General features: G+C 54.0%; 1 protein-coding gene across 5 annotated transcripts in view; it reads left to right on the plus strand.

Moving 5' to 3' along the window:
• NFIX (nuclear factor I X) overlaps nt 1-26,871 on the plus strand; it is a 93,440-nt gene that overhangs the window by 22,087 nt on the left and 44,482 nt on the right. For 4 of the 5 annotated variants that reach the window (XM_054563529.1, XM_054563533.1, XM_054563534.1 and 1 more), the window contains exon 2: nt 5,772-6,303. In XM_054563529.1, coding sequence (XP_054419504.1) covers nt 5,772-6,303 — 532 coding nt within the window. Of the gene's footprint in view, nt 1-4,707; nt 4,779-5,771; nt 6,304-26,871 lie in introns of those variants that run through there. The other variant, XM_054563532.1, reaches the window with a different exon arrangement.

A 26,871-nucleotide genomic window follows, 5' to 3' on the forward strand; every position in this document is an offset into this window, starting at 1 on the left:
ATGGGATTTTTTTTTTTAAAGATGAAGAAACCTCCAAACAGTGGCCCTTGGCTTTAAAGCTATAACTTCTTGTGCTTCTAGATGTCTCACTATTGGCCTTTATCGGCCAGTTAAGAAGCCTGTTTCAGGCTGGCGAATTATTTTGTTTCCTCGAAGACTTTCGAATAATGTATATGTATATGTGAGGTTCTGTATGTATTTTTCTATTTTCCCTTAAATAATCTACAAGGCCTCATTTGTTTTGTGGAGTTTTTGGAAAACCACATGTTTCACTTTCTTCAGACAGAAGCAGTCATTTTCCTTAGCTAGTTTTTGGGGGTTTTGTTGTTGTTGTTGTTGTTGTTGTTGTTGTTTTTGCTTCTGTCTCAGAGCCCTTGTCTTTTCTCCTTACCCATTTCCCCTCCATCTTTGTCCTTCTCTCTCCGCAGTTGTGGGTCCAGCTTTGTGTTCTGTCTCTAGGCTTGTTTGCTTTCTCTATTTTTCATCCTCTCTCTTATCGTCTCTCTCTGCTGTCTGCTCAGTCCTTCCCTTTCCGGGGCACGTTTCTCCTGGTGATGGCTGAGACCAGCATGGGTATTTTAGAAGTGTTTCAGTGAAAACTGTTGCTGTGTTTTTTTAAAATAAAATTCTATATACTCGACAATAACAAGAGAGGTCTTTCTCTCACAAAGGCAGAAAAATTGCTTTCTGCAAACCAAAGCCATGTGAATTTTTAAAGTCTTGTCTCTGGCTTTTAGATTTTTCTTTTAAATGGGGGAAAACACCCCCAAATTTTCCTGCTATCCCTTTCTATTTTGCCCTTGCAGTCTCTATTTTTTTTTCCTCACTATTCTCACCAAGCATCGCTGGCTTCCTTTTCCCTTGTTTGTTGGCTGTTTTTTTCTCTCATTCCATTCCCCCTTCCCCTGTCCTTCTCCTCCAGGGTCTGGCTGTCCCCTGGCTCCCTCTATCCCCTGAACCCTTGGACTCTCTGAAGAGCGTGGCATTATCTGAGGGGTTTTTAGTCTTGACTCTGGTCTGGGGCCTGGTACTGGGCGTATGAGCCCCTTGCAGCGGGGAGGGGGGCAGGAGGGGAGCAGGGAAGGAGCCTGGGTCTGGGACAGGTAATCTTCCAACAGGAGCCTCCGCTCTCTTAACAAAAGGGGGACAGTCCTCTTTTGTCTGGAGCTCCTGAGGGGCGTGTCCAGGGCCTAGAGCAGCCACCAGTGGCATGCAGGAGAGGGGGGCTGCAGGGGTGGGGGGGAGGGGTGTGCCAAGGGTTTCTAATGGAACCTGAGTGAGATTCTTCTCTGTGTGTGCCCACAGGAGAGAGGGAGACCTTCTGCCCTCCCTCCCTAAGCATTCGAACACCCTGGCTGCCGTTCACCTCAGGGAACAGGGTGAGGGAAGAGCACTGCCTGGGGATCCTCTCTGCCCACCTTCAAGGTTAAGGCCACTGGCAGGAGGACAGCTGACCATTGTCTTATGTCCCTGGTGCTCCTCCTGTTAAGGGAGTGTTGAGGGGGTGCACCTGGGTCCCTGAGGCCCCACTGAGACACTGCACTGGCCCTCCTGAGCCACTCCTCAGTCCAGTCTCTCCATCGACCTCTGACCTTTCCCTCCATCCAGGAGCGAATCATGGATCTCCTTCTATTTCCTAACTTACACGTGGATACTTCCATTTGCCATCATCCCACCACCTACCTAGTTGTACCACCAGACTCAGAATCAACCATGTCCGGAGTGTCTCTTCCACGCGGCACTGTGATCTGTGAGACTGAACACGCCCAAATTCTCCCGGAGGCTCACGTTGGCCATTTTCTGTTTGGCGTCTAATAGTCAGTGTAAATGAAAATACCAGAAAAACACCCCTGCGCCAAACGTAAACTCACTTGTTGTCCCTACCATCTCTTGACGTTAGAAAGTAAGACTGTCTCAAGGTGGAGAGTATCTTCTGTCACTCAGCTAACGTCTTTGGCTAATTGAACCAAAGCTGGTTATTAACCTGACATTAATTTTTGAATGCCAGCCTAAGAGGCCTGTCCACAAGGACACCTGCCTCCAGCTCTCTCACCTCTGTCAGCCAGCCAGCCGGTTGGTCGGGGTCAGCCGCTGAGCTCACGTCACAGCGTTCAGGGCCAGCCTGGGGTCCAGGTCCTGGGCGGCACCTTCCCCATTGCCAGAGTTCAGTGCCAGCCCAGGGGTTGCTTGTTTTGTTTCAGCACGCTCCCCGCGTTCTTCCGGGATCCTTTCCTCAGAGCATAAAGGCCACGGAGCACAGGGTTTCAGATGGGGAAGACAGGGGCAGGAGCTAGCAGTGACCTTTTTTCGGTTGCCAGCTGAGGGCTGAGCCTCGCCTTGGGAGAGGGCAGCTGTAGGGATGGTGTAGAGCAGGGCCAGTCTCTCCCTGTGCGTGTTCCCTGTCTGTGTTCTCGGTCTGTTTTTTCTTTAATAACTGTCTCCTCTTACTGCTTTTCCAAGGCCTACGGCAGGCTGCTCAGCAGCCCCTCCCAGAGAAAACCCTGCGGAGAGGCCCGGGCCACCGGCTACCTTCACCTCTGCCAGGGAGGAAAGCCCAGACACAGGAGCTCCCCGGGGGCCTCTTTTCTGTGACTTGGTTTCCCCAAGGTTGTTTCACTTTCCCGGATGGAGCCCTTTCCTTTCTGTTGTGTGGTTTCCTTTCTTAGCTCTCAGTCTGTCATGCAGGTTTCTTATTTTATGCTCTTGCACCTTGCTCCCTATGATTTGGGCCCTTTAGTATGAATTGAATTGGGGACAGGTGAGTGTTCCCCTCCTCCAACCAAGGAACACTAGGCATGGGTCAAGTGAAGGGGACAGAGCTGGAGAAATCCAAGAATTCAGCATCTAGGGGGTGGTGGGAGGCGGCAGTGGGACTCAGTGACTGTGTTGGGAAGTCGTGTCCATCTTCCCGCCTTTGTCACTTCTCAGGGTTGGCTGTTGGGTCTGTGGCTGCATGGAGCGCCCGTCAGCAGAGCGCTGTGGCAGGAGGCTATTTTCATAAACTGTTGCCGGTTCTCCAGCCGAGCTGCGTTGAGTTGGCATCTCTCGTCCCTGCTAATGGAGCTTGCGTGGCTGGGTGTGGGCCCAGGGAGGCAGCCGAGCTCGCTGGGGGCTGGGGCGGGGACCGCGGTGGGGTGCCGGAGGGGCAGCCTGGCCTGGGAGTGCTCCTGAGAGCCGCAGCCCCAGGACTAAGGGGTGGCTCGGGTGGCCGCACCCTGGGCGCCAGGTCCCTGCCCGGGAAGTGCTGCTGGCATCGACACTTTCCGAGCTCTCTTTCTTCTCTTTCTATTCATAGCACCGCTTGTGTGTATGACCGGGGAGGAAAACTTCCACTCGCCCCTGTGCGCGCCATAAATAAAAAAAGAAATAGAACCAGAAAAAGAGAGAGTATGCGGGGCTCGAGAGAAAGAGACTGAAACCAAAACACAGAGAGAAGGCGCAGCTGCTTTCTCCAAGGCCTTCTGGGGCTCCCGCCCGCCAGCCTGCCCGGAGTCAGGCCTTTATTTATTTATTTTTCTGGCTTAAAAAAAAAAGAAAAAAATTCCGAGTCTTCCTCCATCCTAGCCCCCACCCCACCCCCTCCAAATTTGCTGGTGGCCGCTGCCAAATGGACCCGAGTGGGAGCCTGGAATGAAAAATTCATAACTGCTGGACTTTGCTTGTTCATTAGACGTGAACTTGTCGATTGGGCAAATTGTTTTTGGTCTCCAACTGCCGGGGGCTCTCCCCACCCTCCCAGCTCGCTCGGTTCCCTCCTCCCCTTGGACGCAGCCATTGGCTGCTGGAGGATGTCTCATTGCCAAATAGGTGGATCCTTCTCTCTCTCTCTCTCTCTCTCTCTCTCTCTCTCTCTCTCTCTCTCTCTCTCTCTCTCACCCCCCCTTTTACTGGCTTTGGCAAGAGCAAATGGATGGGGATTGAGCATGAAAGGGGAGAGAGAGAGGGAGTTTGAGAGAGAAAGAGAAAAGAAGCAAAAAAAAAAAAAAAATCCAAAACCCAACCAGCACACACACGCAGCCCCATCCCATCTCCATCCTCCCTCGATCTCTCTCCCTCTGTCTCTCTCTCCTTCCCTCCCTCCCTTGCTCCCTCTCTCGCAGGCGCCTGCCAGCGACGGTCTGCAGCCGGTCGGAACTCGTCCCCTTCCCCGGGAATCTGCGAGCTCCCCCTTCGCCTGCGATCAGGCTCAGAGGCGGAGGGAGGCAGCTCCAAGTTTACACCCCTGTGCGGCTGCCAAAGCCGAAAGCCTTTTTCTTCAGCTGCCGCTTTTCCCTCTCCTGGTTTTTGTTTTTGTTTTGTTTTGCCACGGGGGTGGGGTAGGGTGTGTTATGGGGTGGGGGGTGTTGGGAGGTAGGTTTTGATTTTTGTATATTTTCGCTTTCTTTTTATTTTATACTGGAAGAGGATGCACATGGGGTGGAATTGAAAAAAAATTTTTTTGTTTGCTTTTGTTTACCTGGCGTGTGTGGCAACCGGCTTGCTCCCTGTCTCTGCTTGCTATCCCTGACCTTTCTTTCTTTTTGCTCCTTTTCAAAAAAATATATTAATTTCCCCCTTCTGTGCAATGGAGCGTGGGGGGGAGGGGGAAGGGTTTGAGAATCCACCCAAGCCCGGCCCCTATTCCCCAGAACACCAATAATAACCCCCTTTAAAACATTTACCTTCCTCCCCTGCTCCTCCTCCTCCCCCCTCCCCCCACCCGCCCCCAACTCACAACTCTGTTGAGTCCAGAAGCTCAGAATCGGGCGTTGGGCTTTGCCGGGTGCTTCAGATCAATGGTAATTATTTATTTTTTTCCAGTTTTATTTTTGTAAACAGAAATCAATTATTATTTAAACTGCAAACAAGCAAACAAGCAAAAAAAAAAAAAAACCCAAAAGCGAGAGCCCAGCCCTCTGTCACCTGACTGAGCGGGAAAGAGGGTGAAGGGGTCAGTGGGGACGGGGCGCAGGACGCCCCACGTAGCTTTTAACCCTAATGTGGTAGAGACAACCACCTTGTTTGTGCTAACAAAAAAGTGTTTTGTTCCTTATTACTGTGATTAACATTAGTATCGGTGTCGATAACAAAGCTGGAATCACATATTTAGGATTTAGATCTGATTTTTACAAATGCTGGGGTGGATGTTCCAATTGGAGCAGGAGAAAAGAGAATGAAAACAGGCTGGGGAGGGGGAAGCCGAAACCGGTTCCTCACTCGCTGGCGGCTGGATGTCATGTTCTCTCTTCTTGGGGGTGGCCAAAAGCCGACCGGTGTTGGGGCTCCAGGCGGCACCCACGCGGCCCGCGTGTGCGGCCACGGGCGTCCGTGCAGACCGGACACCGCGTCGGGGCGAGCTGACACGAGTTCGAAGCTGCGATAGAATATGGAGATGTCATGGGCGCGACAGAGCCTGGCCGGGATACCAGCAGCGTGTGTGTGTGGACGGCAACGTTGTCTGTGCGCGCTTGTGTGTGTGTGTGCGCGCGTGAGTGAGTGAGAGAGAGAGAGAGAGAGAGAGAATAGGTGTGTGTACAGGCTTCGGGTGCCTCTGTCTGGCTGCTGAGGCTGAGATGGGAGCAAGCGGCTGGCTGGGCTGGCGGTGCCTCCAGACCACACTTTCCTAGAACAATCGCAAGAGGAAATTGTCGTGGGTGGGAGGAGGAGGAGAAGGGGATTTCATCTGTGTCCCCTTCTAACGCTTCTTTTCTCCTTTTCTCTTTCCCTCTAACCCCGTCTTCCCCTCCTCCCGTCCTCCCTCGCCCCGCATGCTCCCGGCTTGCCGCCTGCAGGATGAGTTCCACCCGTTCATCGAGGCGCTGCTGCCTCACGTCCGCGCCTTCTCCTACACCTGGTTCAACCTGCAGGCGCGGAAGCGCAAGTACTTCAAAAAGCACGAGAAGCGGATGTCGAAGGACGAGGAGCGAGCGGTGAAGGACGAGCTGCTGGGCGAGAAGCCCGAGATCAAGCAGAAGTGGGCATCCCGGCTGCTGGCCAAGCTGCGCAAAGACATCCGGCCCGAGTTCCGGGAGGACTTTGTGCTGACCATCACAGGCAAGAAGCCCCCCTGCTGCGTGCTCTCCAACCCCGACCAGAAGGGCAAGATCCGGCGGATTGACTGCCTGCGCCAGGCCGACAAGGTGTGGCGGCTGGACCTGGTCATGGTGATTTTGTTTAAGGGGATCCCTCTGGAAAGTACTGATGGGGAGCGACTCTACAAGTCGCCCCAGTGCTCGAACCCCGGCCTGTGCGTCCAGCCACATCACATTGGAGTCACAATCAAAGAACTGGATCTTTATCTGGCTTACTTTGTCCACACTCCGGGTAGGTCATTCTCAGCAACCCCCCCCCCCCATTTTATTTTATTTGCTGGCATTTGTCCTGTTTATTGTTCCTCTTCTGACCAGATGATGCACTCAGTGGGCCTACCCTGGGCGCCCCTCCTGCCTAGGCCTGCAGCACTTTTGATGTTCACTTTTTCCTTCTTCTCCTCCCTTCCACCCTCTCTATTCTTCCTTCGTGGCTCTCTTGCCATATTCCCGATTTTTGTGCATATCCATCTTTGGAGGACTCGTCTTACTCCAAAGACATTGCACGTCTTAGGACTGGGGCCGCGATGTCCCAGAATTACCCACGATGGTAAGAGTTTGTGATGAATACCACCCCCCAAAAAATCACTCATTGCTCTGATTTAAAATGAGTCAGAAGAAGTATTATGGGAGGGCAGGTGCTGGCTTTCCTGCTGCTTCCTCTCAAGTTCTAGGGATTTGGCACAAGCGGGGTGGGCAGCAGTTCGGTGGAGAGGGGCGTGTAAAACCTCCGGATATGAGACAGAATGAATAGAAAAGAGGAGAGAAGGCAGAGGCGGGCTGATTCTGGGGCCCAGATGCCCAGGCAGGAGCTGTTCAGGCTGGGACTTGGCTGTCAGAGAGTAAGAAAGTCATTTGATTTCACAGAGAGTAAAAAGGAGTGTGAGATTCCTTATGTTCTTGCCCTTCACTGTGTTTTTTTTTCGGCTGAAGTGCCAGAACCCACGATGGATGCCGGCAGCCCACGCACCTCTGCTGGGGGGCAGTGAGGTGCTCTGGGTCACAAGCATGTCAGGGAGCAGGAAAGAGGTCTTACAGAAGCAAACAGTCAAAAAAAAAATTCCCTTTTCCTTTTGTGTTCCAAGTAGTTCCAGTTCTCTCTGCTTTTCCAATCTTACTCTGCATTTTGGGTCAGGGTGGTTCAGTTTTCCTCCTCTGTTCCTTTTTTTTTTTTTCCCTCTCCCTACCCTTTCCCTTTTTATAATTTCTTTCCGCTTTTGTTTTCTTACAAATTGAAACAGAGATGGCTGGTTAATTTTTAGCCTCCACTCAGCTACGCCCAATTTACTGCCGCCTTTGAAACCTAAATGGGCGGCACACTGTGATTAAGCAAGGCAGAAGTGTGTTTACATTATGCCCAACCAACTTGTAATGAGAGGGCTACCAAACCTTTCTGTGTGTGTGTGTGTGTTTTCCTTTCCACCATTCCAGTATTTTTTCCCCTTGTTTTCCTTCTTTCTCTCTTGATGCGAATGCAAGAGAATGTGGCTTAACTTCAACTCTAGTGAATGTTCTTTCCTCGCAAGGCAGGCATGCGTGTGTCTTCCTTCCTGTTCATTCACAAAAAAGAAAAGCAACTCACTTTTCTGCTGTGGGCACCCACTTGCCTGTTTGGGAAGTTGGGAGGAGCGGTCTAATGTAATGCAGAAATGAAATTTGGGGGAGCTTTCAGCATTGTGTCCGGGATGTTTACCTTGACTGAGAGTTTATATGTTGGAGGACTCAGGGGAGGAAAAGGTAGTATTTGAGGCCCCTCTTCTTTCCTTTTCTCTTGTTCTGAGAGATGGTTTTGGTAGTTGGTTGGAGATAGTGGACTCCCCCTTCCCCACTCCACCGCCCTCTGTGGATCTTTCTAGGCCTGTACCTGTCTCTGTGCAACTGTCGTGAACCTTCAAGAAGAGCGACCAGCTGCCAGTCTTCTGCCTTGTTCATCCTTTCTCCTTCTGCAAAAGAGACTAAAGAAAATTTAAAAAGTTACCCCCTCATTCTCCATCTACACAGCAAGTCAGAGGAGGGTGGGTGTGTGCCTGGGGGTGGTGTTGGCGGCGGCTTGGGGAAGGCCTGGAGCCTTGAACTTATGTCTCTTAGGTAGCTCCCTGACAAGGGGATTCTGCACCTTTCGCTTTTAGAAATAGGCTCTCGAAGACAGAAATCAATACTCATCTTCCTCCCGAGCTGGTTTCCTCCTACCTCGCTCTCTACGTGTGTCCCTGGAGCCGAGCTGTTTTCCTGGCCTCTTTTCTTTTAGGCCAAATTCTTGACTGCTGCCAGCATGGATGGGGCTGAGGTAGGATGAAGTCGTGTGAGGGAAGAGATTGTTTCCTGGCCAGCCTTCTGGCTCCTGAACTGACCAGGCAGATGTCGGGGGAAGAGAGGTGCCCCTTCCCGCCCCCAGCTGTAATGAGATCATTAGCGCAGGGATACGAGTGAATTCCTGCCCCACCGCATGCAGCATGGCCACCTCTGTCCTGGCTGAGTTCCTTGACAAAAGCTGAGTGGAGAACTGAGCGCTTTTCATAATTCGTCTATAATTCAAGGCCCTGGACTCCAGAGAATTTCAGGGAAGGTTTTTCTTGCTGGAATTACTTTCATTCAAGTGTGCCTTACTGAAAGAGTGGGGGTGAGTTGGGACAGCATGGGCCACCGCTGGGCCTTGGGTAGGTGGTCTGCGGGTGGTGTGGGGCAGGCACGGCTTCTCCACGTCACCCCAGTTTGCGAGGAAACGTCTTCCGGCTGAGCCCGCAAAGGGCAGCGGCCTGACAGCACAGCCTCCTCCGTGCTCACACCCGCAGGTATGCTCCTTCCTCCCAGCAAAAACCGGGAGCGGGGAGGGCGGCGGGGTGGCAAGAGCTCAGACAAGAGTTACTTCAGACTCTAAAAGAAGTGTTTTCTTTCCTTAAAACTGGGCTGAAGAACCTGATCTGGGCTGAACCAATGGTGCCAGGTTTGATGACAAGCCAACTTGACATGGTGGAAAGCGTGGGGGTGGGGGGTGGCTTTGCCTCTAGGTGCCATTGTCATTTGTGGCCTTCTTGAGCTCTTGTTCTGCCCCACATGAAGCTTCACGAGGTGGGACGGTTGCCCTGGCCTGGTGGCTCAGTTGGTTGAGCATTGTCCTGTGCAATAAAAGGTTGCAGGTTCAATTCCCAGTCAGGGCAGGTGCCCTGGGTGGCAGGTTCGGTCCTCAGTTGGGACGTGCGAGAGGCAGTTGATCGATGTTTCTCTCTCACATCGATGTTTTTTTCCTCTCTCTTTCCCTCCCTTCCTCTCTCTCTGAAATCAATAATCGTGTCCCCGGGTGAGGATGAAAAATAAAAGAGGTGGCATGGTTGAGAGGGGATAAAGGATACAAGTGGGACGCCGGGAGCTCTGCTTTCAGAACATGGGTCCCCAAGACTGTGAGCGCACTGTGGCCTCCACGAGGGCAGCCTTCCTGCTGGGAGGGGATCTTGCCGTTTGTCCACCCCATCTAGGAGGGGAGGCTGAGGCAGAGCAGGGTCAGAGAGCACTGCCACGGGGAGGAGGGGCATCCTGATGATGTCCTCCCATCCAAGGAGGGACTCCCAGGGCAGGGGACAGAGGCGAAGAGGAGCATGGGGCCAGGAGGCCTCCGCCTCTGTGAGGAAGGATGGCTGGGCTGGTCTGGAAGCACTGGTAGACTATCTCGGAGCTTCCTCGGGGACCTGAAGGTGCACGGGCATCTTCAGACCCTTTGTAACCTGGGCTCTAACCTGGGAAAGAAAAACAATTGGAAAGTAATAAAATGCTTTATTGAATGGAAGTGTCAGCTCCCCCCGCCCCTTCAGATCCTTCCAGCGGGTTTCAGGGGAGGCCCGTGAAGTCCAGGTATTTGGGTGGCGGCTCTTTCTTTATCTCAGCTTTTTCATTACAGAGAAGTTCACAAGTAGACGAAACCCACATCACCAGTGCCAGCAGTTGCCGACTTAGGGCCGGTCTCTATTTATTATACCCCCACTGCCCGCCCACACTGGGTTGTTTAGAAGGAAATCCAGGCATCATAGCTTTTCATCTATAAATATTTCTGTACGTGTCTCTAAAGAAAAGGATTCTTGAAAAATGTACCCATAATACCACTATCACACCTAAAAATAATCAACAATTTCTTTGGTGTGGTCAGATAGTCAGCGTTCACTTTTCCCTAATTATCTCTTGTTTTGTTTGTTTGTCTGGATCGGGATCCAGATCAGGTGTATGCATTGCGATGGGTTGATCTGTCTTTCAAGACTCCTAACCTCTAGGCAATCCTTCTCTTCCTCTTCTTCCTCCTTCCTCTTGGTTTCTTTTCCGGCAGTTTTTGGGCGGTTGTTGAAGGAACCGGTCGAGTGTCATGTAGGGTGTTCCCATCTGGGCTCCACAGGCTCTGCTCCCCGGGTCGGCCAGCGGGCTGCTGTGAAAGGAGGTTCCGCCTGCCTCCCTCGCCTCCCGGCCTTCCCTGGGAAGCAAATGGATTAGCACCTGAGGATTTGTCTAAGTGAACTTTTTCAAGTACAAGGTCGTCCTTCTCAGGTATAACACATCCCTGGTTTTCACCCTTGGCTTCAGGGCTTGGGACTTTGCTGTCAGTGCAGGTTTGGGGGACTGAGGACAGGCTTCTGGTTTTCTTCCTTCCTTGGTAATGGAGGCCATCACTTGGCCACGTCAGCCGGGTCAAGGTACGGCTGATGTCAGCGATGCTGCCCCAGGCCTTTGCTGGACGCTAAGCCTGGCTGGTGGCTTTAATATGAATGTGTGGGAAGGGCCACAGGAGAACCAGCTGCCCTCTGCGGGGAGGAGCTAACCCCAGCCATGGTCACTGTGCCACCTCACCCACTGCCTCCTTTTTCAAGGCCTAGAAATGCCACTGGTCTGCATCTTTGAGGCAGCGCCATCTGGTGCCAGGGCCAGCAGAGACTGCAGGGCCCAGGAACCAGATTCATAAAGTGAGCAAGAAAAAACGGAGTACCTTTTAACCCAGTAGAACTTCCTGGAAGAGATGTCACTAATGTTCAGCTTTGGTTGTAAAATTCTTCTGTTCATCTAACTCCAAGGAGGCAGCAGAGCGGGCAAGCAGTGGATGGCTGCTGCAAGTTCCGTTATGATGTCGTGAGCCCAAGGCCGCCTTCCTCTTACCTTTACCTGTAGGTCTCACTCCTCTGTCTTCAGGGACAACCCAGGTGCGACACGGCAGCCTTTCAAACGCTTAAGGCAGCTCTCATGGTTCCTGTCTACCTCTCTCCCCAGGAAGCTGTTTCTTCTCCAGGCTAAACTTGCTATTCTCTCGAGCCTCCCACATTTGACACAGCATCTCACGCCCTTGCCTTTTTGGTCGCCTGGAGGCCTTCTTAAACTGGAGCATTCCATGTTGAACACAGAGACTGCAGGCGCGATCAGATCCCAATGGTAGCCGCTACAAGATGAGCAGGGCCTTCCAGCTATGTAATCTGTGGGGCCCCCGCAAAGTGAAAATGGGGGGCTCCTAGTTCAAAATGATTAGGAATTGCAATGCGAAAACAGTTAGAGCATTAATTACACCGAGCCTGGGGCCTGTGCAACTGCCCAGGTCTCATGCCCACGAAACCGGCCCAGGCTGCCTTTGCTCTGTTTGCGCGACATGGGGTGCCCGGCTCTGGGTGGTGTGGAAGGGTGACGGGGCTCTGGCTGACCCAAGAGGAGTTGTGACCCCAAAGAGGAGATGAGCAATGCCCAGACCCTGCCCTTGAGCTCCATCTCGTTGTAGAACTCCCTTGACTGTCTGCTCCCCTCCCTTTGTCTGTTGCATGTCCACCACCCAGCCAGTCAGAGGGTCCCTGGCTAGGACGCACAGGGCATCTTGGTGGAGTGCTCGTTCTGCTGGCTGAGTTGGAAGCTGTAGCTCAAGGAAGAAAAGAACCATCCTTGTCTGAGCTTATGCTGGCAGAGTGCGGGCCATGCATAAACCGAAGGGGACCTGTACGCCCCGGCATGTTGACCAGCTGTGCTCTGCAGCCAACCCAGAGGCAGCGGGCCACTCTGCAGCAGGAGGGTTGGGGTCCAGACCTGCGGAAGGACTTCCTGAAGATTTTACTTCCTGGCACTGCTGAGGGTGGTCAGATTTCCCTTTTCCGTGAAATACGCATTTGGTGAACCTACTATGTGCAAGGCCCTTCTAAGAATGAGAAACTCCTGCATGTGGCCAGCAGGGTTTGGGGGAAGGCCTCAGGATGACTTCCAGGAGACCATCCTTGCAGGCCTGAGCTGCAAGGATCCATGCTGGAGGGGAGGGAAGACCCGGCAGAGCTTCTGGGGGCAGCTCCCAGTGGGCTGTAAGAAGGAGGCAGGGCCCATCTGGGCAACCTTCTAGTGTTGCAGAGACCTGGGGTGCTGAGGAGGGGCGGGCCCGGAGGGGCAGAGGGCTGCGCCATGGTCTCCCTCTGTTCTGGCTTCTCATAGCAGCTGGGGAGAGAGGGCACAGCTGAGCATTCCCCTTTCTGCCCAGGGAAGAAGGTGGCTCCCTCCCTCCCCCTTTTTCTCTTTGCCCCATCAGTCCCACCACCCCCCTGTCTCAGGAGCTGCCACGCTTCAGTTATTTTATCCTTCAGTGTCCGATTCAAAAGTCCTTTCAAAGGCCCCAGCCGTGTCAGCGCGGTGCTCGCACAAAAGGCCTCTTTGATTTCTTGTTTGTTTTCATTTGCCGGTGGAGGGGGAGGGGGCAGGAGAGAAAGAGCTGCTGGGTTTTAAAATTTTTATTTGGGTTGCTTCATTCTCAGAGGGGTCGGCTCCCTGGAACTCCTTTCTGAGTTGGGGGCTAGGAGGCAAGGGGCGGCCTTCTGGGGACAGGGCTGGAGTGGGAAGTGGGGGCTAATCCTCCGCCCCGCCCCCCCAAGTGCAAGGAGGAGGTGCATATGGGGGCGGTTAGGATATAGTCATTGATTCACCTTCAAATGCTCTGTTGTTCTGTGCGGGGCCTGAAGGTAGGAAGGGTCAGGTTGGAGTCCGGCTGCTTGGGTAGGGAAAGGTCTGAAGTGCCGCAGGCAAAGGACGTTCCCCTAGCAGAGGCCTGGCCGCAGCAATAGCCTTCGAGTAGTCCTGAACCTGGACTTTGTCATTTTGTCTGTATCATTCCAGATTCTGCCAGTTTCCTCTTGGTTGGGCGGGAAGGGGTGGGGGCGTCCTTCCAGCATGCACACCCCTAAAATTCACAGTGCCTTGACGTACAGACCGGGGCTCCCCACTCTCCCTCAGGGACGGCAGCGGAGGGGTGTCAGGCCCACACGGCAGTGGGGCGTCCTGCCACAGCGGCGGCCACAGGCCCGCGATGGGCCCCGTCCTCCCAGTCTTGCTCTTGCACCCTGTGCCTCCTGTCTTGTCTCCCCACGATGATCAGCTGCTGGGACACTCCGGTGTGGGCGCCCCTCCCAGAGGATGCAGCCTATGGCTTGTACAGGACTCTGAGAGAAGGCCAGGACTGCCGAGACCCTGACCAGCTGGAAGGAGGCCGAGGGCCGCCCCTGCCGGTGGTTTGGGACCAGAAACCCCCGACCAGTGCCTGTCAGGTGCATATGTTAAGCACATGTGGGTGTGCTCTGACGTACCAGTTAGAAGGTTGCCATGCCCGTGTGGAGGCCCGATTGCAGGGGCTCGGGAGGAGAGCGCCGGAGAACGAGGCTTGGGCAGGTGGTCACGGGCGTCAACAACAGGGAAGTGTGCCCACTGGGTGAGGGGGGCTCCGCCGGGCCTGGCTGGCAGACGGGAGGAGGAGGCTGGGGGGCTGAGAGATAGATAAATATAGCTGATGGCATTTCTGATGATAGGTTTTTCTTGGCACTGAGGGCACCGTGGAAAACAGCACGACAAGCGCCTGGTCCCACAGGCCATCGTCGCCATTTTAAGCGTGTTTGAGCCGAAGCGTTGTTGGCATTCAGGGAGGGTCCCAGCAGGCAGAGGGGCTGTGGCAGGGAGGCCTGGCTGGACTGGCCTCACCGCCCTGCGTGCCGGCTTCCTCACTTTGTCCGTATGGATACCTGATACCTGTTTTTCTCACCTTCTGGGGGTTTTCTTTTCTTTAATATTTTGAGGTAGCCCTTTGCGAGCCTGTCTCCCAAGTGACTTTCCTCCCCCCTCCCCCCTCCCCCCTCCCACCAGCCACAGTAGCCTGTCCATTGGTGAATGGTGTTCTAGTTTCACTTTTGATGTCTTCATGATGACCTGGCATGCCACTGCCCGAGGGTCAGGGCCATCGTTGCTGTTATTTGGGGACATCCGATAACCAAAGGGGCACCCATTTGTCTAGGCTCCCAACGACTCGTTGTCCCCGGTCAAAGGAGGAGGGGGCGTATCCTTGGTCTCCGTCTCCTGCTTTAATTCTAGTTTTCCCTCGAAGGCCCAGCATGGCAGAGGCACCGCGTTAAGTCCTGTCCGTGTGTTAACCACCCAGATACTCACACCAGTTCCAGTTTTAAACCCGAGCTCCTGGCCGCATGTGTGCGTGCTCAGGTGGCTCGCACAGGGGTCTCCGTGTGTAGAGAGGGGTTGGTGAACCCTGGGAGGCTTCCTGGAAGATGACCTCCTTGAAAGGCAGGAAGAATTAGATCATCTTTGTCAGCTGGCTGAGCCTCTTCGGCCTGCCGGGCGCTTGGTCGCTCCTTACAACAGTTAAGCGATATGTGTAAAGCAGGTCTTATTATGCCCACTGTATAGAGAAGGGACAGCAAGTTCAGCGATGTCAAGGCACTCGAGTGACACCTGGAGTTTCCAGCAGAAGGACCGCAGGCTTCAGGTGGCTGCGCATCTCAGCTATCCTCTGTGGGCCTCACCACTTTTGAACTTCCCTCGGATTGCTGGCCATGGCTGAGTTTCAAAGGAGAAAGCCCTGTGGGTCCCCATGGTCTCCTTTGCTCTGTAGGAGCTGTGATGGAGGAGCTGAGCCCAGCCTGGGGCTCAGCTCAAGGGCTCCCCCAGCTGGCTGAGCAGTTGGGATGGAGACAGAGAGAGGGCACCCGGTCTGTCCTTGACAGTGGCCTCCGTCACCACCACCAGCCCCCTGCCTCCCACTTGAGATGCAGCATAAGAACGTAGACAGGGTAGGTCGGCCGAAAGCCCGCGTGCTGCGGCCAGCTCAGCTCCTTGGCCCACTCCCTGGCGCATGGGGGAGGGCAGATAGAGTGCGCAGGAAGTCCAGCAGTGTGGCCAGGCAGGCTCAGCTGGATCCTGGGATCCCTGATCCTTGCTCTATCACACCCTTTTCCTGGGAGTCTGCTCGGAATTGTGGTTTGAAATAAAAGTGCATGCAATTATCCTAACTAACCAGTTGATCGATAGAACTTTTGCAGTAATCTGCTCTTTATGGCCTTCTATGCTCCTCCACGTAGATTCTTACCCACACCCCTTTCTTGAAGTTCACAAACTCTGAGGTTGTGTGCAAAAAAACCCTCCTCCAACATGTCGAGGGGCTGGGCTGTGGAGGGACTAGCTCGTGGGTAGAGATTTTCCTGTTTCCGTGCATAATAAGACAGGGGCTTAACCTCTTCACCATTGATAGCAGCTCCCATAGAGCAGCATTTCCCAACCATGGCACTGTTGACTTAGGGGCCAGATCATTCCGTGTCATGGGGACCTTCCTGTGCGTTGCATGATGCTTAGCAACATCTCTGGTCTCTATCCCTGAGATGCCAGTTGCAGACCTTCACTCCAGGTGTGACAACCGAAGTATCTCCCGAGTGTTCAAAATGTCCCTGGGCACAGAATTTCCCCGGCTGAGAAGCTCTGGCCCAGAAGAAACGGGGATTCAGACGAATGTTGCCCGCGTTCACCTCTTTCCTCTCCTCCAGTGTAGGACCTCATTTACCTTTTTCACGTGACGACAGAACCTCTGAGCCCTGGCTGTTCCCTTGCGTGTCCTGTACTATTTTCCCCCTTCTGGGAAGCAGGACCCTGGGCTGAAGCCTCTCCCTCCTCGGGGATCGTGAGCCCTCCCCGAGTCTTTTACAGAACATCCCTTCTCCTGTCCGTGGTTTCCGTGTGCCAGAGCTGCTGAACCGGGCCCTGGAACAGGGGACCCGCCACCCCTCCGACTCGGGCCCATTTGTCGTGGCAGCGACCTTATCAAGCCCATCCCAGACTCCACGGAGCAGCTGGCATTTGTTTCCGCATGGGACGCAGAGGCCAGAAGTGTCATCTGAGCCTCAGCACTTCTCTTTTTAAATGATGTATTTTTTAAGTTCCTGTAGTTCAACACACTTTTTGTAAAAATTCAAACAATAGCAAAATGAAAGTGACAGGCTCCCCAGACCTCCTGAGCCAGAGAGAAACTTAGGTCCGTAATCTGTGTAAGTTCTTCTAATTTTTCCCATCAATTCGTATATCAAATAACTTAAATATAGAGGTGTCTGTTTTAAGAGCAGATGGTATGTTCGGGCTGATTGAATTGGCTCCATCCAGGGCCACTGTGGTCTTAACTCTCCCCGGCCCATTCCACCTGTGTCCCCGTCACCCCAGCTGCAGAGCCGCCATTCCTGCCCTCTTTTCCCCTGAGGTGACAGTTTCGGCTTCTCCTTCCTGGGAGCAGGGTGACGAGCAGAGTGCTTGTGGGTGTCTTGAGTGGCCGGGACCCTGCTCCGGGGCACTCCTACTGGCAGTGTGATGGTGCTCATTCGAACACTGGGCGTCAGGGCTCCAGCCTCAGCCCACGTTGACACCCCACCCAAGGTCCAGCCACCAGGGCAGAAGGACGGTAGGAAGAAGGAAGGGGTGAGGAGGTGCTGAGGGAACAAGCAGCACTGAGCAGCGGCCTGCTCGGCGTCACCCAGCTTGCCTGACCCCGGCCCCTCCCCTCGGGAGCCGCGCCCCCAGCTATTTCCATAGGGCTGACCCTCTGCCATCTGACTGGGAGTCCCAAGGCTTTTCTACACCCTACGAGTTCCCTCCACGAGTGGTTGCTGCTGGTTTCCTTTCTTTGTTATTTATTTATTATTATTATTTTGTAAATTCTCGCCTAAGGATATGCTTATTGATTTCAGACAGAGAGGGAGAGGGAGAGGGAGAGGGAAGCATCCATAGTTGCCTCCCATACGTTCCCCGTTCCCCGACCAGGGATCAAACCTGAAACCTAGGTATGTGCCTGACCAGGGATCCAGCACGCTCCGACCAACTGAGCCACCCGGCCGGGGCCACTGGTGTCCTTTCTTAAAATGAGGGTGAGGTGTCCCTCAGCCTCCCAGAATTTATTGCATCGTAATTCTTTGTGTCGGGCTTAAAGATATGGCTGAGAGAAGAGCACTCTCTCCAGGCCAGGGGCAGGGAGAAGGAATCTGGAAAGAGCTTTGCAGGTGGGCTCGCTGGTCCAGGGGAGGCTACAGATGACAGGCGAGAGGAGGGTGACACCTGGTGACTCTTCTGAACTGGGCGTAGTGTGCGGAGAGATCAGGAGATCCCCAGAGGCGGCCTGCAGGAGGCCAACCGAGCGTAGCCCTTGGGGAGTGTATTCTTACTATGCCTGCAGATTATATCCCCATTAGTGCATAATTATTATATAATGGGCATTATTGCATAATGGCAGTTATATAACATGTGGCCCAGATTATGGGAGACGGGGGTATAATAAGTATATATCCTCTGGCTATAAATAGCCACCAGCCCTGCACTGAATCTGTGGTCACACCAGAGCCACCTTATAAATACCAAGTGCTGGGCTATAAATTTCTGAGTGATGACGTAGGTAGGCAGGGTACCTAGTTAGGGGGCAGTAGGAGGGACCCGCAGCCTCACCCGGCCACAGGATATCATTGTTTCCATAGTAACAAGAATGCTCCCTGGGGGACCAAGTGAAGAGAGGCCTTTAAAGGGAGGAGGGAAACGGATAGAAAGCTGGGGTGGGCGGCGCTGAGCCTGGGGCTGAGTGGGGTGGGGCCGCTGGGCGGGAGACTGGGAGGGTGAGGCAGGACATCGCTCTCAGGTGTTCAGCCAGGGCCAGGACTGGAAATTCCATTTCCTTTCACCTCCTCTTTGGAGGGTCTCAGGTCCCCACCCCACATGTAGCAGGTCATGTGAGACGCAGCCCTCTGTCAGGGAGAACAGGGGAGACAAATGGTCTCCTGCTCTTTGCTCTTCCAGGTGACCTCTCCGTGGCTCTGGGACCCCTTGCCGAAGGGGAGTGGAACGTGGGCAAACCAGAGCTCTGCACCCCAGTCATGGCCTCCCCAGGGTGGGGCCGCTTCCCCTACCAGAAGTTTTAGGCCAATTTTGGCCTTAGTAATATAAGAAATATGTGAGCAATCTGGCGCGCGTCTGAGAGAGCCTCGTGGAAGTCATGGCGCTGGGAAATGGCGCCGGGGAGAGGGAGGAGACGGGTAATTTTTTGGATAAAGAAGCTGTGGGGTGGAGCCCTGGCTGGGTGGCTCGGCGGCGTGTCATCTACACCAAAAGGCAGGGCACATACCTGAGGCTGCGGGTTCAATCCCTGATCAGGGTGCGTAGATCGGGGTGCAGACGGGAGGCAACCAATCGATCTCTCTCCTTCTCTCCCCTCCTCTTTCTCTCTTTCAAAAGAAAAAAAAATCAATAAATATATCCTCTGGTAAGGATTACAAAACAAAGAAGTTACGGGTGGGGTGAGATCTTTGTAGGTATATGAGAGGTAGTTTCAGATAGAGCAGTAAAGCTGCTCTTCTCGTCCCAGAGGGGAGAGGAGGAAATGCAATTTGTTGGCAGGTGATATTAGTTGGGAAGGTGGGTGACCAGCTCGTCCTATTTTGCCCAGGAGTTTCCTGGTTTCAGCACTGAAAGTCTCTCTTCCCCAAAACCCCTCTGTCTCCCACAAACCAGATAATTGGTCACCGCAGAACAGCAGTTTTCAAACAGGAGCTGTTGGCCCCCCAGGGAACATTTGGCAATGTCCGTAGATACATTTGGTTGTCAAAACCAGGAGAGGATGCTGTTGGCATCTAATGAGTTGAGGCCAATGTGTAGGACAGTCCCTCCCCAAGGAATTGTCTGGCCCCAAATGTCACTCGTGCCAAACTGAGGAGCCCTGCCTTGGAAAATGGGGTGAGCAGAACCTGCACGTGTGTTCTCAAGACAGCCATGCCCTGCCTGCTAGCGGAGTGGGCTCCTCTGGATTTCTTGCTGCGCTTTTTTCCTTCTTTGATGGGTTACATGTAGAGTTCTGGGCCTGAGGGACCTTTTCTAGGGAATCATGGGGCCTCTGAGAGGGTCTTCCTCCTTCTCAAAGCCTGGAAGCCCTTTGAACTGAAGACAGTGCTGAGCCCTGCCAGGCAGCGTGGCACTGGTGTAGATTTTTGCCTGTTATCTTAAAAAAAAAAAAAAAAAGAAAGAAAAGAAAAACCATTAAATGGTGATCCCTTATTACCTACAAGATAATTTCCAAGACACAAAACCTGCCTGTTTTCCCGCGTTGTAGGCCAGCTCTTTCTGTGTAGCAAGCAGGCCACTTCGGCCCCGGGGTCCATGGGGGCCTCTGAATGCACCGGCCCGTGAAAGCCCATTTCCCAGACCCAGCAACCAGGGCAGGACTCTGCCACCCAGAGAGACTTCACAAATGGTACAGGTGGAGGAGTTGAGTCCTACTCTGGCGTGTTGTAAGCTACCCGATGTCATTTAGAGCAGATTACATTGTGCGCGGCATACATGAAACGTAGCTGTGAGCCTACGGCCAACACGTTCTTGCTCACCTTTGTTTACTGCCTGCTTCGTTTATTACATGGCTGCTATTTGCCTGGCACCCTCTGGACCTAACCACATGCACAGTGTGGCCAACTGGGTCATCGTTTCTGCTGCCTGGGACAGGGCCTCAAACAATGGCCAAGATGGCGGTGCGGCGGTCTGGTCAGCACTGGGTAGCTGGCCAGGGCGGGAGGATCAGCTGGGCCTCGGGCTGCCCCTTGTGTGTGTCAAGCCCAACTTTGAGTTTGGACTTGGGATCGAGACAGCTAACGGGCGCGGACGGGGAGGCAGGCCACGGGTCTGCAGGCAGGGCCCCGCCGCTGTGCCGAGGGGAGCTCAGTGGGGAGCAGCGCTGGCTTCGAACACAAAGGCCACTGCTCCACGAAGTAGTGATCCTCAGGGGGCTGCCAACCCGAGAGACAGGGCCAAATGAGAGGCCCCTGCCCCGAGGATGGGCCAGATTTCTCTCACTTATTTATGGTGTTGTGGTTTATAAAGTGGGCCCGGCACACAGATCTCTGGGCATAGTTTCAAAAACATGCATTTCTTTTAAATTAAACAACGCGCGCACGCGCACGCACACACACATACACACACGGAGTCTGTTCAAACCGTGCTGCTGCCCAGGAGTGTTCCTGGCCACGTGGGACAGTAACCGAGGATGATGGTCCTGAAGCCACCGTCTAATATTAGATTTTGTAACTTAGGGATTCATTAATATAATTACTCAGATGCCAGCCTGGCTTGGCAAGGCCTCTTGAATTGTGTTCCCCTCCAACAAAGCGCTCTGGCTGCAGGGATGCCCCTGGTGAGCCAGAGCCCTCGCTCCCCAGTTTTTGGACAGTGGGCATGTGTTGGCTTCCTCAGTGCACCTTCCCTAGGAGAGGGTGGCATTCCCATGTGGCAAGTCCTGCCTTTATGTGTCTCCTCTTGAGGCAGGTGCCTCTGGAGAGTCTACAGCAGAAGCGAGTCGTCAGCTGGGCGAGGTCCCCATTTGAATGTAAGGTGGCCCCAGGGCTTGGCGGGGGGCTGGGTGCTTTTGCTCCCCTGTGACACTCTGTATTTACTTTTGTAGGTTTCTCTCACTAGGCTGGAATCTTGGAACTAGGGCTATGTTTCATCTGCCTTTGCGTCTGTGTCTCACCCAGTGTATAGTTTTCTACAACCCCATAATTCCATTTTGGATATTGAATTACCTTCAGATGGGAAGCAGCAAAGGGCCCATCCTTGAGCGGACGCAAAGGCATGAAAGGTCATAAAAATCAGAAACGGGACTGAAAGAAAAAGGGAGTGAAGGCAGGGGAGAGTGCCTGCTGTGCTTTCTTGAGTGGGTATCACACAAGGAGAATCCTGACAGATGAGTGGTGGAAGCTTCCGGAAGGCTGGGAGGGACGTGGCTTGCAAGTGAGAAGGTATGGGTTAATGAGTTGAAGGGGACTTGGTTTTGCAAAAAAATTTTTTTACCTTAATGAGAATGAGGCGTCAGGGAAGTGGGGAAAAATTGGCATGCTTCCTGGCCCCTCCTCTATTCTCTGGCCCCTCGTTAAAGGGGCCATTGCTAGGCGGGCCACTGGCCACGGCTCAGCCCGCCCTGCCCTCATCCAGACCTTCCCTCTGTCTCTTTGGCTGGCCATGCTAGACAGAAGGGGTGTCCCCATTTCTGGCCTTACAGCACATGGACCCCCACCAGCCCACGTCCTGTATAGACACAGCCTGTGTCCCCCAAGTTCATTCTTCAAGGGATCTCTTCCCTGTCAGAGGCTCCCCTCCCCACCAGCCTGACAGATGCCCTGAGATGCAGGCTGGCAGGGCGCAGCCAGGGGCAGTCAGGGTTGTTTGCCTTTTGCTTGGAGGCTGCCCTGGCCCCCTTCCCTTCCCCCAGAAGCCTTGGCCTTCGGGCCTCTCCTGTGGATGCAGAGGCAGACGTGTGGCTGGCTCTTCCTGCCCTCCCTCTCCTGGGGACCCTCTGCCCTGGGCCTCCCACGTCGAAGATGGCTGCCGTCCCCCAGCTGGTACATGTACTCCCAGCTCTGGTCTCTGGATTTGGTTCTTAACTATAAATTATTAAAGGAATGCGAGCAGCGCATTTTTCACACACTGGCACCCACACAGCCACGTCTCTGAGCCGACCCCAAAGTCTGTTCTGCTGTTGGTGCCCCTTCACTTGTCTCAGACCTTAGAGTCGGCGTTGTTGGTTTTTGAGTGAATTCCCAGCTCTCCCCTTTCCACCGTAAGACACTCCAGCCAGCTACTTCCTCTCTGCTCCTGAACCTCATTCCTCAGGCCCTGTGCCTGTCGCTGGGCTTTCTTGGAAAGCCGTTTTCCCCTCCAGAGTGCCCTGGTCCAGTGGAGGGGTGGCGCGGCGCTTGGTCTCGGGAGCGTGGCCTGTGGGAGTGTGATGTGCTGCAGCGTGGCCGTGGTTTGGAGGTGTCAGCCTCCTTCCTGCTCTCTGCCATTTGGCTTGGAGTCCATTTGAGCACGAAAGTCCCAGAGGCTTTCCTGCCTGGCTCACAGGAATGTGGCTGGACCCGCAGACTGTGGTTTGCCATCGTCTTACTATGTGCTTCTGCCGTCGGGGAGTCACATACGTAGAGTCTCTCCTCCATCCACTGTTTTTTAAAAAGATATTTTTTCTGATTATGAGACTAGTGCACATCTAGATCATCATAAAAATACCAAATAAACAGAAAATCTACAGGGATATATATAAAACTCATCAAAAATCTACCACTTAACCACTATTAATTTTTTAAAAATATTTTAACATTCTCACTCAAGGACAATTTTTCGTTGCTTTTAGAGATAAAGGAAGGGAGGGAGAGAGAGAAACAACGATGTGAGAGAGAAACATCAATCCGCTGCCTTTCGGACGCGCCCCACATTGGCGATCGTACTGAGTCGGTAACCTCGGTATGTGCCCTGACTGGGAACCAAGTCCGCAACCTTTCAGTTACAGGACAACGCGCCAACCAACTGAGCCACACTAGCCAGGGTACCACTATTAATCTTTTGTTGCATTTTTATACATATATATTTAATCCTCACCTGAGGATGTTTTCATTAATTTTTTTTTTTTTGAGAGAGAGAGAGAGAGGAGTTGGGGAGAGACAGAAAGAAAAACATCGATCAGTTGCCTCCTGTGCGTGCCCCAACCAGGGGTGAAACCCACAACCTTTTGGCGTACAGGACAACGCTCCAACAAACTTAGCCACTCAACCAGGGCACGTATTTTATTTTTAAAATACTGGACTTTATGATACAAACACTTTGGGGTGCTACTTTTAAATTTTAACACCATTGTGTATTCTACCACACCATAATTTTTCAAAACTAATTTTTGGTGGTTCAGCAATCTTTTCCTATTAGCTGCTTTGGCCCTAATTCTTGAACTTTCCAATGACGTCTATCCCCTCTTTTCATTTTGGAAATGATAAATTACCTTTTGTTATAAAGGTAATAGTCCTTATTTTAAAAAATACAAACATGCTTTCTAAACAGCTACATGAGACTTCAGCATGAACGGAATCCCTCGCCCGTGGCGGCCTCCGAGTTGTGAATCCAGCTGACACAGACGTCCTGGGACACTAAGCTTTGTCCCTCTGTTTATGAACTTCGGACAAGGCTTTCCAGCAGTTGAATTACTAGGCAAATGGTATAGACTCTTTTTTTTTCTTTTTCTTTTTAATCCTCACCCAAGGACATTTTTTCAGTGCTTCCAGAGAAAGAGAGAGAGAGAGAGAGAGAGAGAGAGAGGAAGGGAGCGAGAGAAACTTCGATGTGAGAGAGATGCATCAGTTGGTTGCCTTCCTATATGCGCTGGACCAGGGAACAAGCCTGCCGGACTGGGGATCAAACCCACAATTTTTTGGTTACGGGATGACGCTCCAGCCGAGTCAGGGCAGGGTATAGACTCTTCTGAAGACTCTTCAGAAGTATTGTTAAATTGCTTTCTGGAAATTTGATGCCCGCAGACAGCACTTGAGGGCCTATCCTGCCACGTCCCCAGCTGTACCCTGTTCATGCCAAACCCCCAGAAAGACACGACCATCATTTGCACTCATCACATACCCATCATGTACATATCACATTGGGATGCACTTCTTAGGAGCCCACGCTCCCATCCCTGTCTTAGGTGGATGTCAGTTGCATCAGCTCACATGTCCTCTGTTGGGCACGTGCTGCCGTCCTCTGTAAGAGCCAACCTTGGACTCATCTGCACACTTGCACCCCCAAACCCGTAGTTTTATGTGAGCCGGAGGTTCCCCCTCCCAGACCTTGCTCGGTGAGCACTGCTAGGAGGGAGGGGTCCCTGTCCCCACCACGGCAGTTGGTTCCCCTTAGGCCAGGAGCTGGTGGGAGGGCCAGTTAATGCCTGGCAGGGAGCAGCCACTGGCGTTGGTGTCTCAATGGCAGCGGCACCCAGTGCCATCGCTGAGGTGCCAGCCTGCGATGGCTGCCAGGGAGTTCCCGAGGAAGCAGCCGAGGCTGACCTCTGCGGCCTTCTGTTTCCTCCAGGACCCAAGGCCTGCTTGGCGAGGTACGTGTCCTCATATGACTGAAGGGGAGACTAAAGGAGGGCAGACCCCTCCCTCCCTCCTTCCCTTTCTCCCTCTGGTCTTCACACTCTGTCTACACACCTGGTGCCCCAGCGACAGCTTGTCCTCCCAAGCCCAGCAGGCACGTGCGTGTGAGTGAGTGAGCCCTCTGGGCCCCACCCCGCTGGCTCCTGCTGCGTACCCTCACCTCCGCGAGCGCACACACGTACCCTAATTCACCTTGGACACCGGCCTCACCTCATTGCCTACATCTCTTTGGCCCATGAAGACTGCAGTGTCTCGGGTCTCTGGCGCCCCTTGTTCCCTACCCTCCCTAGTTGATGCTGCATCTTGCGCAGAAATTAACTATCCTCAGGCCTTGTGAGGTGGGAGCCACCCCTGACCCCTGAGGCCTAGGGGAAAGCCGGTGGGCGGCAGCAATGGAGGGGGTTGGGCGGGTCAGGGGGGACAACAGAAACCTCTCCTCTTGCGGCAGCAGAGCCAGGTACCAGCCCCTAGAAGGCCCATCATGGGTAGGGCGAGCGTGTTTACGAAGCTTGGTCCATTCTTATCCTCGGCGGGTGTTCAGCAAGTGTTACCCTGTGAGTGTCTGTGTGTGCGTGTACCAGTGTGGGCTGGGAGTGTGTGTAAATGTCAGTGCGAATCACACCCTGAAGATGCTAGAGGAAACTTTGAGGCTGACGCGGTTCAAACTCTTGGTACTCCCACGAGGACGTGGAAGCCCAGGGAGAGTGCAGTGACCTGCCCCCTCTACCGTGTCACTCACTGAGTGAGTACTCAGGTCACCCAGGGGCACAGCCACGGACTCCGGGCCGCTGGGGCCTCGAGCGAGCATCTCTGCCGGCCGCGTGCGCACTTGCTGCGGAGTGTCAGGCCCTTCCTGCCCGCTCCGCAGCTGAGCAGCTACTTTCTGGAGCTCTTTGTGAACCTGCCTCACTATTAATCTACCTGTTAGTAAAAGAGATTACAATTGCTGTAATTACAGGGCGCTCGCTGCGGCTGCACCGTCAGGAGCAGGGCTGAGTGAGAGGCAAGAGGTGGGGGAGTCCAGCCCCACAGGAAGATGCTATTAAAAGCCCTATGTTTTGATATAATGCAGGGACAACAGCCCTTCCCCGAGGTCTGGCAGGCCCTGGTGGGGGAGTCAAGCCGGGATCCCACACAGGCTCTGGCAGGACACAGGAGGTCAGCAGGGCTGAGGACAGGGATGACCGTGGAGGCCCAGGGCCCCCTGGCCCACAGGCCCCGTGCTGAAGGGACAGGCCTTTCCAGGTACAGAATGGAGGTGATAGGGTGGCACCCACCAGGGTGGGGCAGTGGCTGTCTTCTGCTGGGGCTCTGCAGCCACCAGCCCCCACGGGTTTGTGCGGACAAACAGAAGCTCCCGGTCAGTCTGTGCTGGCACTGGCCCAGAGTTCTGTGTGACGCGCTCCTGGGAGAAGAGGGCGCAGGGGACCTTAGAGCACAGGGGTTCTCAGTGGAGGCGATTCTGCCCCCAGTGGACTTCTGGTGATGTCTGGAGACATTTTTGGTTGTCACTGCTTGGCGGGGGGGGTCACTGTTGGCGCCCAGTGTGCGGAGGCCAAGGATGCTGCTGTCCTACAACAGAAGGGATGGCCCCCACAGCGGAGAAGGATCCCGCCCCGCTGTCAGGGGTGTCGCCGTGGGAAGCCCTGGCCGCAGCAGAGGACGGGGACGGCAAGGGCGGGGCGGGCCCCAGGAGGGCCCGATGAATCCCTGCCACTGAGTCTGGAGGTCTCAGCTCAGGGTGCACAGCGGTGGGTCTGTTGCTGGGGTGGAGGAAGATCAGGCACCCCAGGCCCACAACCCCAGTGTGTTGAGCTTGGGGTGGGTGTTAGGGGACTGCATGCCATGGACGCTACCGACCACTCCCCTCCCTTTTCTGGCAGACCCTCCCCTCACTTGCCTTTGCTCCCCTATTCCCCCAACTACCTGCTGGAAGTCCTCGTTGCCCAGCGTGGCATCTGGGAGTGAAGGGGTCAGACTCTCTCCCTCAGCTCCAGCCTCATAGGCCCCTTCGGGTGCCAGGAGTCAGGAGGAGGGTGTGCAGGGATGAGAAGGGCTTTCCCCCTCCCATTCCCATCCTGCAAGGGTACCGGCCACACCCTGGCGTCTCCAGAGCGCACCTCTGGCGCGGCCCCCCACTCTGAGGCACAGAGGCCTGAGCAGGGAACCTCAGTGCGGCTTCCCCGGGCAGGCACAGGAAGCCTTCCTCCACTGTCCTGCCTGTCCACAGAGGCAGCGCTGCTCTGGGCCAGCAGTGCTGGCCCTGCCCACTTTTCTTCTCAACTTTGGCCCCATCCTAGGTGCCCTTGGGAGAGAAGACTAGGTGGCTGTTTAGAAGGTGCAGTGGGGAGCGGGTTGTAGGGCTGGGCAAGGTGGGCGCAGGCAGGTGGCCCTGTGTCTCGCGCGTGTACTGCTTGTGTGCAGGCCTTGTGCGGGACGGCCTCTGATGCCCTCCCCGCCCTCGGGCCGCTGTGTCTCTGTTTTCTGCAGACAAAGTGCAGTGATTTTCGGCTGTTGTGAATTCCAGGTTTCACACTGAGTCCCTAATAGTGGAGTCACTTTGC

The sequence above is a fragment of the Pteronotus mesoamericanus genome, unplaced genomic scaffold (genome assembly GCF_021234165.1).
Source record: "Pteronotus mesoamericanus isolate MK-2021 breed Mesoamerican mustached bat unplaced genomic scaffold, CSHL_Meso_final scaffold_827, whole genome shotgun sequence".
NCBI classification, from domain to species: domain Eukaryota; kingdom Metazoa; phylum Chordata; class Mammalia; order Chiroptera; family Mormoopidae; genus Pteronotus; species Pteronotus mesoamericanus.